This window comes from Nelusetta ayraudi, unplaced genomic scaffold (assembly GCF_046127955.1).
Source record: "Nelusetta ayraudi isolate G7.1 ecotype Tasmania unplaced genomic scaffold, CSIRO-AGI_Nayr_v1 ptg000016l, whole genome shotgun sequence".
Lineage (NCBI taxonomy): Eukaryota > Metazoa > Chordata > Actinopteri > Tetraodontiformes > Monacanthidae > Nelusetta > Nelusetta ayraudi.
This window is the reverse complement of record NW_027466066.1, coordinates 6,622,470-6,635,746: the sequence shown is the minus strand read 5'-3', so window position 1 is coordinate 6,635,746 and position 13,277 is coordinate 6,622,470. Positions and strand designations below refer to the sequence as shown.

The window sequence follows — 13,277 nt, the reverse complement described above, 5'->3', positions numbered from 1 at the left end:
TAGTGTCTCGGTTAGTCTGGGAAATCCTTTATGAATTCAGTTTCTGTTTAACAGTAAACCAAAGACAACAAGAACAAAAAAAGAGAAGTGAAATAAAGCAGTCACATTGGATGTCCCACAGGGAAAATTCCTTAAACCTATCAAATACTTTAAAATGGCCTTCTGTGCATATATTTTATAATCAGTACACATGCATATTACAAATAATAATATATACTGACTATCAAATGTAAATAACAACAACAACCTAATACTCATCCAAATAAATAATAATGTTAAAAGTTCGAGATACAGTTTCTGTATTAGATTTCATTAAAAATGTAACTGCGAAGGAATGTCGATCACAGATACAAAGTATAACGAGGCCAATGAATGACCTCGTGAACCTCACGCAAACCCTAACCTAGTGACAATCCTTTCACAACATACATGTAGTTTTTGGGGGGTTTTTTAGCTCACAAAATTTTTACTCGTCTATATAAAAAGATCGTGTGCAACATTATTTGCATGTGCAACATGAATTTGGTTGTATGTTTTAGCACCAAGTTCACGTACACAACCACAGGGAGACGTGAGGTTTTTTCCTTATGAACCGTGGAACGCTTAGCTGTTCACTGATTGGCCCCACACAGCTCTCCCGCTATCGTGATTGGACAGTCGAGCTGCCCATCAATCCCTAGGGATTCTGATGCATGCTAATGACGGAACCGAGGAGAGACAAAGATACTCATTTATGAAAATTAAAAACGTACCGAATGCTCGACATTCTCTCACCCGACGCGACACTGATCATTAGGTATTTTACAGCAACAAAATGCAGCTCGTGATATTTTTTTTTAACGACCTATTACCTTAATTCACAGTGGAGCTTCCAAACATAAACTTCCCGAGCCGTGTGGGTCCCTCTTCCTGGTATGGAGGCGGAAACAATTCCTTTCCCTTTTCGTCTTTAAGATACCAACACCATCACTGGGGGCGCTTCGTCATACACCGACAGACACCGGGTGGCTAGCTCCAGCGATGCTAAACCTCCCGGGCGAGGTTTATCTCAGCCTCCCGTGCTCCTGCTGCCTGCCTGCCTAGCACCGGAGCGATGACATTGCACCAGCGGCTGGATAAGAAGCCCGTGAACTCACCGTGCAGTATGTGACGACGACCGTCAACAAAACACGTCACGTGACTCGAGTGGAGCAGCGCGCCACGTGACCAACTGGCTATTGGTTATTAGCTGCTAAGAGAACAAAAACAGACCGTTCTAACGTCAATTTAGTCTAATGAGCCGGTGGTTCAACCTTTTTTTCTCGCTCTTTTTTTTTTCTTTTTCAAATGATACATTAGACTCAAGGAAGACAACAAAACTGGTAAAATTAACTGAATAATTTAACTGAATTAATTTATTATTTATTCAACATGAAACAAAAACATAACAAAACACCGCACATAGTACGAAAAAGCAGTAGGAAGAAATTAAATAAACTATAGTAATTTCCTACCCCTTTTGACTATTCTTCAGTTTCTTGCCAAATAGTGCTACAGATATCCATATACATACATAATATGTAAACATCCATATGAATGTATAACATATATACGCTTCATAAATACATATATATATATATATATATATATATATATATATATATATATATATATATATATAAAAAGAATAGGTAGAAATATACCATATACTAACTTAATTGCAATATAATAACAATCAACACTATTCTATTTATAGATTCATCCCTCATCATCCTCAGTTACCACATTTCCTCTTCCATATACTTGTTTAGAAATATTTTTGTGCCTTTTTTTAAAAAAAAAAAAAAAAAACACATTTATATTTTTGTACTTTGTTTTATTTCTGTCTCCAGACTGTTCCACAAAGTCACCACACAGCTCGATATGCACATGCTTTTCATATTTGTTCAAACCTTTGGTTTAGCAGCAACTATTACAAATGTCCAATCACTTTGTATGTTTCACCGTTTGTTAATGTAAATGTTGATAACATGCTATCACTTCGATGGATTGTTTCTCTCTATTTAGGGCTCTCCAGAGTTTAATGTGAGAACATGCAAATTTTCTGTCATAAGGCCAGTGCTCAAAGTGAAATATTATGACTTCTTGTTCCCATTTTTTTGAACGCTCAAGTGGTCAATGATCCCATGAGTGATGTGATGTAACATAACACGGGACTTTTTAGAGCTTCTGCTTCAGTGACCATTGGCAAATAACATAACTATAGCTGACCTCTATTTTTTTCTCTCTTTCAATCTTGGACCTGTCGTCTGAATGTGCCTGAGCTTTCAATAGCCGTGAAAAACACTGATAAGATTTCTATAGTCACAAAAGCACATTGAGAAATCTGAAGTAAACCGACCGAATGGCTTGTTTTATTTTTTTTCCAACTGGTAAAAAAGAAAAAGAAAAAATACATTCAGTACATTTTCACAGATCTTTTGAGAAAACACTGCACTGGAGGAAGAACAATTTTCAAAAATAAAACTGCCTTTTTGGAATAAAGCAAAACAATTTCAAGTAGTGAGATGTCCATTTTTCCCCTACTATACATATTTACTATGTACATATACATTTATATATATCTCTATATTGACAAAAAACAAACAAAGACACAGGAGATAACCAGTCTGACATAACAGTCTTATTTCTACAGTTAGTCACAATCCATTTGATACTGTTCGCCCAGTGTGCTGAATGAATCTTAGGGGAAAGAGACAAACCAAACAAACAAACATAAAGTAACACTTTTTTTCTCCACTTAGTGTCTAAAATTCCCTTTAATGCCAACAGGGCACCACAGATATCACCGGTATTTTAGCACTGATTGTTCAAGCATGTTGAATGTTTACATACCACTGACTATGACGCAAAAGGTACGAGACAGAATTGAGCGTGGAGGCACCCCATCGTCCCATCGTCAAACTGTGAGTTCTTGTGGAACAAATGTGCATTAGGTTTGTTAAAATATCAACAGCACAACTGGTATCTGCATACAAAAAACATGAACAAGATGCAGAGCACTAAAAGTCTAATTTCACAGCCTTGAAATGTTGACGCGACATCACCACAGTACCTTTGGCAACACACGCAGTGCTTAGAATGAATCGGAGAAAGAAAATAAGTTTTCTTTGTAGGCGTAAGGATGTTTACAGATTTTTGCACATGATCTTCATGGTTTTGTTTTTTTTTTTTCATCCTTTCAAAAAAAGTCATCTCAGACCGTCATAGGAGGCTGGAGAGCAAAACTTTTACCAGGGTCCTGAGGAAAGTGAAGTTCCAGTGGTGTTAGAGTATAGCTGTCTTCCTTCAATGGGAGGTATTTTTTTGAGAACGGTGCCTGTAAACATGTGAAATGCAGCGCAGAGCCAGGTTTCTGGGTAAATTCATGATCATGGATCTATTTTCCCTTACTTGTCTTAGAGCCTCTCGGGCTTTTGGCAATCGATGAAGCAGTGCGGACTAACAGAATTGAGAATCAGCGTTGAGTGGGGAGGGAAGTGCTAGGGGAAGAAAGACAGAGGCCTCTGTATGAGCCTGAGGACAGTTCGAGTTTCGCCTTACAAGCTCAAAAAGCCTACGTTTGGATCCTCTCCTCCCACTTCCTCATCCTCTCCCTCCACTTCACCTCCACTGTGAGCTGCATAGTTCTTCCTCTTCACCTGCTTGCTGGACAGGCCCCGGGGCCTCTGCATGGGCACCAGGAGGCGGAAACCCGACTGGGCTTTGGCAGAAGCTTGGCTGAAGGTGTTGAACGTGCACGGCATGAGCGGGGAGGGGGAGGAGGAACTCATGGACGAAGGGCTGGCACTGTGTGACGAGTAGCCTGAGGAGAAGGCCACCGGTTCCTGGGTTTTTGGTTTGTCGTGTGCGACCTCCTCTTCGCAGAAGCTGTCATCGTCGCTGGACAGGGCCCGGCAGTGCACCAGTGCTTTGTCTTCAGTCATTGAGTGCAGCTGGATTGATGTCATAGAGCCTATTGAAACAGAAGGCATATCAGAGTTAAAAACCCACGTCAGATGACAACAACCCAATTGAATTTTATTCACAAACGATGATAAAATCTGTTTAGCGCACAATTTCTTTTTTTAAAGGTCCGCAGCCTCGTACAATCTCCAGGAAAGCAGAATATTTAACCCTCCGTTTGCACTTCAGCATCCCACTACATCAAATGTTTTGCTGGACCTCCCACATCTGGCCCAGACAGAAACACAAAGACTCAGCTGGGATGGATGGATTGTCACTGTTCAGGCTTGAGGAACACCTTATTACTCAAACACATTGGTCAAGTGTTTTTTTTTTTTTAATATAATATGGAACTTTCAAAGCGCTTCCAGATGCATTTGGTTGTGATTTAGCACCGTAGAGATAAATAATAATAATTTAAAAAAAAAGAGTCAGCGAGTCAGAATCACAGTATCACAATTGCGCTAGTTTAAAATCAGCAGCCCTTTCAGCTGCTTTGCCATCATGTTACTTGATTAATGCCCCGATAGAGGGGGGAAAAAATTAAATAAAAACCTCATGCAGTGATCTAATGAATTCAGATTAGCTCATCGATGCATCCTTCACACAAAAGAAGGCTGCAAAAACCCTGCTGCCAGTGTCAGTCCCGTTCCCCATCACTCACTATTGCCGTCCTTCTCCCCCTCGCTCCCTTCCTCCTGGTCGCCCTCATAACCAGAGCAGGAAGTGTCCAGGCTCCAGTCCAGGATGTCACCCAGCAGCCTTTCCTCCTGCAGGGACAGTTCAGCTGTGGGCGTGGCCACGAAGCTGGCTCTGTGGGCCTGCACGGCATCATCCCGTCTCCTTTGGGAGAAAGTAGGCAAAGTCGTTAGTGTGACTCACGGTATCTTGCAGATCAGAAGTGACTAAAATGTTGTTGTTTTTTTTCTCCAATACTCTGATTAAATATCTTGAAAAAGAAGCTTTGTTTGTGGCTTCTCCTGCAATCAAATGCCAATGACACAATATTCTTATTGCAATATTGCGCCTATTCCTTTGTTGTGCCCCTGCTCTCTGTTCTTCTCCTTTACATTAGACTTTCCCTTAACTAGAGCAGATGAGTGAATGCAGCTGTGCATGTCGTTGACTCATCAAGATCCAATTATACAAAAACAGACAACCGCTGGCTTCCCAGTCAAGGGCTTTCAGCCTACTTCAGACGTTTGCAAAAAATAAAATAAGCATTTACGCTTTTTTTCCACCCACTTCGGTCATATCTCCTTCAGGATTTCATTCATTTATGTTTCCCTGTGTCGACGTTACCTCTTATTGGTGCTGGATGGAGACGCGAGGAAGGACTGCAGGTCTGCTGGCTGACCGGTGGGACTGGGTGGCTCATCCAAGTCCGGCTCCACCTCAGGAATCTCCAGTATCTGACACAGCTCAGTGTAATCCATGACCTTGTGAAGGGAATAATACACGATCAGACCTGTGGGACTCTAAGCATCATTCATGCTGTATGTGATGCGGTAATATTGTACTGTAATAAGCTGTAACAACATGGTAGTAGTGTGTATAATATAGAAATGTATAGCTTGTATATAATATTTATCATATAGTTTTGACGCTTATCAAACCGGGAATGTGTAAGAATGGGCAATAGTGTGCATAATATATACAATGTTTATACATAGCTTATTACACTTTAAATACTGTATTTATTAAAAAAAAAAAAGGAAAAAAAAAAAAAGTACCTTCTCTTTGCTGATCTGCCCGTAGGTCTCGTCTTCAAACCGTTGTTTGACGCCAGTCAGGGACACGTGTCGGAAATCTTTGGGAACATCCTCAGTGAAACTACAGAAGAAGGACAGCGAGAGGAAGGAACACATGGGTTGGTCAGATCCAGTCAGTGTACTGCATTGCAAATGGAGCAAATCTTGTTAGCCGCCCATCTCAGAATTACAATTGGTCAATAGGGTGCTCACCTACTGGAGTGAGTCACCTCTGGGGCAAGTTTCACTGAGAATTACATTGGAACACAACCGCCCCACCCCCACACATCTGGAACCCAGCCGTCGTTAATGGTTTGTTTGAGACAAACAGTCTCTAGGTTTCTGGGTCGTTTCAGTGGCCACCTGTCGTCTCGGACATATTGACGCTGCAAACGAGTTTCTGTCTCACGAAAAAGCTGGACAAACGGATGCTGTAATGCTAAATATTGTATTGTCACAATGACATGAGAGAATCACAGGCGACACACGTGTCCCATAACGCACCCGTTGATGTCACATACACACAAATTGAAACCTGCCTCATGGGTCTGAAATGCCAGCAATAGCAGCGAGACGTGCGAAACATGAACAGTTTACCGACATGCTGCGTGAAACTCTCGCCCTTATTAGGTCATTGAGTAAGTAAAGAGAAATAAGCTACGTTTTAAATAAGTTAAAAATGCTAACACATTTGATGCTCTTGTCTCCACTTGAGAAGCTGTTGCAACCGATTGCAGCCAATGCTGCGATGGTAAGGATGTGTGGCAAAAACTCGGTGGTCCATAAGAAAAAGAAAAAGGTTGGTCACAAAGTACCAGTACAAGAGGATTTTACTTATTAATCTGTTGAGTCACAGTCACAGCCGCAATGGCAGTGCAGTTACTCAAAAGGTCATAAAAATATATTCAAATGCCCCCGTGAGCAACATCCACCAAGGCCACAAAATAAATCTCCTGTCTGGTGAAAAAGAAATGACCGGGATGGAAATGATTAAGCAGGCATTTATCACTGGCCCATGATTGTACCCACTGCGCCGTTTTCACATTAGGTTAGTTTAGGAGCAATTAATCGCTTACGTCCAAATGGGCTGTGAGACAGGAAGAAAAAAAAAGAAAAAAAAAAAAACAGAACGCACCACTTGACGTAGAGCAGCACAGCGAGGGAGGCGAGGTCTTGCTTGGAGAAGCTTGTGTAGTCGACCAGCAAGCTGGGCCAGAGAGGAGCTGCACAAAGGAAGACGACAGACACTTTGACAATTTGTCCAAGCAGCTGTATATGAACAATGCCTCTTTCTTTTTTTTTTTAACAAAAAAACAGGGCCTCCTTCAGGCGTCATTACCGTAGCGGTGTAGCGCCCGCGTGAGCAGCAGCGTGGCGCAGGCCAGCTTGGAGAGTGGCAGCTTGGTGAGGGCAGAGTTGAGCAGCGACAGCTCGCATATGTAGCCGAAGAGGTGAGCGGTCCTCCTCTCCAGCGGGAGCAGCGACAGCAGCACCTCCCCGTAGTCCAGCAGCGTGGGGCTCTGAGGAGGGAAGAGGAGGCGGCGGCGGCGGCGGCGGTGGTGAATTCGGGAAGATTTAAGAAATTTCGTCAGGGTGAGCGTGTCGCACCGCGCCAACTGGATGGGAAATTTGTTGAACTCACTCTGATCTTTCCCCCCAGCACCGACACAATCTCCCCCATCATCCGGACCAGGTCCTCGTATTTGTACGTGTTGTCGGTGAGCCAGACGGCCTCACGGATGGTCAGGATTTCTTTACTCATGTAGCTGAAAGGGGGGGAAAAAAACACCAGTGTACATGAGCAGTTGTACAGCATTTGAATCTGCAAACAATATAGGAAAGGAGATGGGATTTTGAAGTCAAATGTGTGGATACGCGAGCGCACTAAAAAAAAAAATTAGGCAACGTATCTCCTAATTATGAGATTACATCATGATTGCATCATGATGATTGTATCATCCATTGTTGCCCACTGATTAGAAGGATTACAGACTTTTCCTTTATCTTACCTCATAATTACCAGGAAAGATCTCGTAATTACGAGATCCTGATCTCATAATTACGAGATCTTTTATCGTAATTATTACACTATTAAAATATTATTAATTACTATTAAAACATGAAAGGATTAGGCTACTAAATCCTTTCTAATCAGTGGGCAATGATGGCGCTATCGCAGTCAATCTACCATAACTGCCTTCTTGGTTTGAGGCATTGGGAAATACTTGCATTTCTTAAAACCGAGGATTTTTTTTTTTTTTAATTCAGTGAATGCAATGCGCTTCTGTACGTGGAAAACGTTTCGGAGGTGCATCTGGACTTTCCTACCGTGTGCAAACAACCATGCAGGCGATCCCCAGTAACTGCAAATGAGCCTTGGAGACGGTGCGCAGTGCCATATATCGGTCCACACAACCCACAGCCACATGCAGTGCCAGGCTGGAGAAATCCTTCATGGTGGTCACTTCCACCAGCCAGTCCACCAGGATGTACCTGGGGAGGAGACGAGGGGTTGTAGATGATGAGGGGAAAAAAACAAAACAGGTTGTGGGCTACTTAGAGAGTAGGATGGCATTTAAAACATATACAGAAAAAAACGCCCTTTAAGTGGATATCATTTAAGGTTGGGCTCTTCATCTTGCAAATTAGCATGAAAATGAAGGGGAGGTTTCATTTCCAGGATTATTGGCCATTTTAGTGAGGAAAGCTATGGTAATTAAAGACGTGAGTCATCAGCCCTAATTGGATGACTCTGCAGACTGCAAATACGGCAGTAATGTTATGAAGGAGTTCTTACCTCATCGTTTCACTGATGCCACGTCTGACGGTGTCTGGTGTACCATGATGGGAGTCTGAGTTGGAGCTGCTGAAGATCTGAGACACAATGTCAGAGCAGGCTTTAGGCCCCAGGCCCAGGGGGTCTCCCCTGCTGCACACCTTGGCCAGAGAGAACTGAGGGGGAGGAATTGGCAGATTGTCAGTTGGAATGCGTCACTTTAATCAGTTCTGACAATAGTTTCAAATAGAAAGTGACTCAACACACACACACACACACACACACACACACACACACACACACACACACACACACACACACACACACACACACACACACACACACACACACACACACACACACACACACACACACACACACACACACACACACACACACACCTGAGCTTGCCAGCAGCCTTTGCCAGCGTAGTCCCTGAGAGTTCGGATGCACTGGAGGTACCTGCCTGGATCGGCCATCTGAAATTAAACCCAAATACTCAAAGTCACATTCAGCAGTCAAACGCAACGCGTGTCAATTACGCAAATGAGTCAATGTGATCATCAGACACTCGGACTTACGGCTGCTTTTCGACTGTGCTCCCACAGCAGGTAGGAGCTCTGCAGGCAACCGGCCTGCGACGACTGTTCCAGCATAGAGATGGCCTCCTTGTCATCCTAATTAAAAGAAGAAGAAGAAGAAAAAAGATGTACATCATAAATAATTCCAAATACTGCGACCTTCTCTTCCCCAGAAAACGAGGTGGTTTGACAAGATCACACAGTTGAATCTGAGCAGACTGAATTAATTTGTCCCACATTAATTAACTGGGTGCAGATGCCGTGAGCAACAATTCTCAAAGATGGATCCAAAGTGACAGCTTGTATGCAGAGAAAGACAAGGCAATAATAAGACCAACCAAGGCTGGGCGATTTTGGACAAAAATAAAATCCCGATTTATTTCTCTGGAAAAACTAGATTTTTGATTGCTTGATTTCCCCCCTTCTTTTTTTTTTAAACATCATTTTGATGAATAAATTCAATTTCGATTTAAAATGGATTCATCGCACAGCCCTAACCACCAACTCTTCATTTCATGGCTAGGCAGACATGGCATGTTATGAAAGCCGCACAGATGAAGAAGATGTCATACATACATCAAAGACACGCAGAATTCTGGCCAAACAGTGCAACAAGGGTCCCCTCTTCTCCTGCAGGGAACAGAGGAAAAACAAGTGAATAAAAGTCTGAAAAGTATTTCAAGGGGCCTTTAAGTACTTTACCAGTGTTTCCCCCCATAAAATATGTTTCTTGTTTAAGCAAAAAGAATCTGTTAAATCAATTATGTTACAAAGGGGGTGGATGCCCCTGCTAGATGGTCATCCCACCCTCCCTTTCATCTCGTTTCCATCTCCTCCCAAACACAAACTGCATCATCAGGAGGTTAAATCTGAGCAAGGTTTTTTTTTTCCTTTCCCTTTCCCTTTGTGGCTGTAGTGGCTCTGAGTCCTGAGATAAGTAGAGTGCTTCAGATACATCAAGCCTCTCTTCAGTTGCAAGACTGTGTTTTGCTGCGGCAGCATGTGGGTGAGCGACAATCACCGCCGACTGATCAACAGTGGGCGATCCCAGTCACTGCGATCGTTTCACACGCAGCCGAGACAAAGAAAAGTAGAAGCCAAACCTCACCACGTTATTTTCGCACTCGGCCTTGAGGTGCTCGAACACCACGGCTTTGCAGCAGCTGCCGGTGGTCGACCACGGCGGACGGATGAAGACCCAGATGAAGGGGTCCACCAGGGGCGAGCGCAGGCTCTCTGCCAGGCTGAAGAAGTGAGAGGCCTTGCGACCGCACACGTCTGCCCTCCCCTCGTCGCTCAGCAACGCTGACGGTGCAGAAGAAATGACAGAAATGTCCTCACTTATTCAATTTATTATTCTGAAAGACAGAAAGGCAACATGGGTTTTCAACTTACGTCCTTCGTTGTACAAGAAGGCAACCCCCAACTTCACAGCAGCTTCGAAATTCCCTTTTTCTGCCGCCCTGCAGCAAGACAGATGAGTTAGTTCCAAAACAAAGATTCAGTTGGTTGTTATGGGGGTCACAAAACTGCGACTGTACCTTTCAAACAGCCACAAAGTTTTGGGCGACGGCCACGTGTGACCAAACTTGACCCGAGCCCATAAGCTCGAGTGGTTGTCCACAATGTCCCGCAGCTGGGAGTTAACCTGCAAAGGAAGTCAGGACAAATCAACGAGAGAGCCAAACATCAGAACAACTCCGGGCCGGGGAGGGGAGGACATGTCGTGTACGTGACTGAGGCAACGTGGAAGTGTCACGAGCGCATCGACTCACCGCTCTGACAGACAGCAAGTCCTGAGCAGACAGATGCTGGAGGACGCAGAGGACGACCTCCTCGGGGAGAGACAGCAAGCTCAGGGCTGAAGTTCGCTTGCGGATCCGCTTTCGTGTCGGAACCGAGTAGCATTTCGAACATCTGCAGTGGACAACTGAAAGGAAGGCAGAGGAGAAGAAAAAAAAAAAAAAAACTTAGTTTAAAATATTGAACCACTTTGAATAAAAAAATAGTCCTATTCTGTTAGAGGGCTAAACATGCTAAATTTACCTACCCCACCGAAAAAAATAACTAACTCACCCTTAAGGCTTGGCAATCTAGCTCTCATATTATTGTTGAACAAATGTCCGGATTCACTTTAGAAAAATGTACCGGCTCATAATTTAGCTGGTGCAGCAAAAGTGAAGGTTATGGCTGCACGTTCAACGGCTAGTGTGTGTGTGTGTGTGTGTGTGTGTGTGTGTGTGTGTGTGTGTGTGTGTGTGTGTGTGTGTGTGTGTGTGTGTGTGTGTGTAACTCCGGGTGGTCTGAATGTATGAGATGGTTTTAAGAGGGAAAAACTCTTAAAAATCCGTCAGAAAATCGTGCATACGGGACCACTTTGTGTATTTAAAGAAATACTGCCGAGCTAAACGTTGGTTAACAGGCGTTTGTTATGGCAGAAAAGGTGATCTGACATTGAAAAGTCACCAACGACTGAGCGCCTAAATTTCCCTCCCGATGGTTAAAACGTAGGCTCCAGTGCGAGACTAGCTTTCACGGAGTTAAGCCCGAAACTGCCGACTTACAACAATCACACATGCGTGCCGTATACGACAGGAAAACATTAAGAACTCGAACAAATTTCAACTATAATTTAAACGAATGCACAAGTTCTAACCCCGGGTTAACGTACGCGTTGGCAGGCAGGTGCGATCAACAGGTTACCGATACTTGCTAAGTGCGTTTGAATGGTAGGAATACAGATCAAAACCACAAACGATCATCTCATTTTAACGCATAAGCACTCGTTTAAGTGGTAAAGAGAAGTCAGTGAATTGTCGTTACTTACTGCCCGCTTTCATTGCAAGTGCCAGAGAACTCCCTTGAACAGCAGCGGCTGTAGCTTTTAGCTCTTTGCAGTGGTCTGAATGTCAGGGCGAAGGAAGTAAAAAACAAAAAACAAAGAGACAGTCACATAGAAATGTAAGGACTGTTTTGAAATATAAAGCTGTTCGCTAAAATAACCACAGCTTCTGATTGCCTAGTGTCCAAGTAGTGAGCTCTAACCTAAATTCAAATTTAAGCGTGCGTCCCAGATCCGCCCCGCAGTTAGTTTCGTAGCACCGCCCGCGCTCGCTGTTTAAAAAATTCTCGCATTTGATTGGCCGGAAGAAGAGACGCCCCTTGATTACATAGAGGCCCTATGATTGGCCAGCCTATGTAAAACGACCTGCAATTCGCTGAAGATTATAAATTGAGAAACGACCGAAGATTATTGGCCAACGTAGCATTTTTTCGAAGAACGCGCGCGTCAGATGTTGTATTTGATTGGTTGGTGTCAGTATTAGGACACCCAGCGATCCGCCTACATCCTGGAGATTGTGGGAAATGTAGTTGGCCAAGAAAAGCCGGAAAGCCAATTTAAAGGTACACCGTTTAAAGGGACAGGCTCCAGGGAAGGTTGTGATAACGTCTCGAACCAAAATACTTTTAATAAACCTTAGTCCGAAGTGAGACTGTACAAACAGACAGATGTGTAATGTATGTAAATCTCCAGCTCCTCATCTTAGTTAAAGACAACACAAATCCAGTGTCCATACAACTACGACATAAAACTCTTATCAAACATCAAATAGCTGTATTTTAGTGGTTTGTTTCTCGTGCCTGTTTTGCCTAATTTAAAACAACACAGTTTGGTGTGTGTGCCATAGCTGAATTTTGATTGTTGTGTTGACCTTCCAATTTGTTCACATGCAAATTGATTATTTGTATGCATACATCACTGTTTCATCATTTAAATCATCATTGTCAGTTTTAATTCAGTGTTAGAGCCACTCATTTTAGAAAACAACTACAAAGGCCCAGTATGGAAGTGCTGAGGGAATACATACTGAAATGAAGCACTGAATGGGTTTTCTTTGGCATCTGAAACAGCTGTCATTTAAAGCAGCTCTAGGTAACTTTTCGACCATAAAATTATGATTCCAAACTCAGTAAAGCGGCACATAACCGATTAATAGGATCGATGGTGTCGCCTCGGCAGCGAGAGGGGGGTTGTGCCGGCTGTAACTGCACTGCGTAACCTTCAAGCGCGACCCGACACGCCGGATGAACCACTATGCGGCAACGTCACACGTTTATTTAGAGGCGGTTTTACATACTACTATTACAAATACATACGATTATAAAATGACGGAATGGGACCCA

The 13,277-nt window shown here is 43.3% G+C and overlaps 1 protein-coding gene across 1 annotated transcript; it reads right to left on the bottom strand.

The window, feature by feature from the left end:
- Positions 1-2,371: 2,371 nt before the first annotated feature.
- ccnf (cyclin F) lies at positions 2,372-12,155 on the bottom strand. The gene is made up of 17 exons (XM_076024259.1): positions 11,920-12,155; positions 10,868-11,022; positions 10,634-10,740; positions 10,488-10,555; positions 10,201-10,397; positions 9,669-9,722; positions 9,093-9,188; positions 8,913-8,990; positions 8,533-8,687; positions 8,064-8,228; positions 7,378-7,501; positions 7,075-7,255; positions 6,871-6,958; positions 5,718-5,817; positions 5,287-5,423; positions 4,649-4,827; positions 2,372-3,994 (listed from the first exon to the last, which is right to left on the bottom strand). Exons 1-17 carry the CDS (start codon positions 11,930-11,932, stop codon positions 3,579-3,581), a joined length of 2,313 nt encoding a protein of 770 aa, XP_075880374.1. The 5' UTR covers positions 11,933-12,155; the 3' UTR covers positions 2,372-3,578.
- Positions 12,156-13,277: the final 1,122 nt, after the last annotated feature.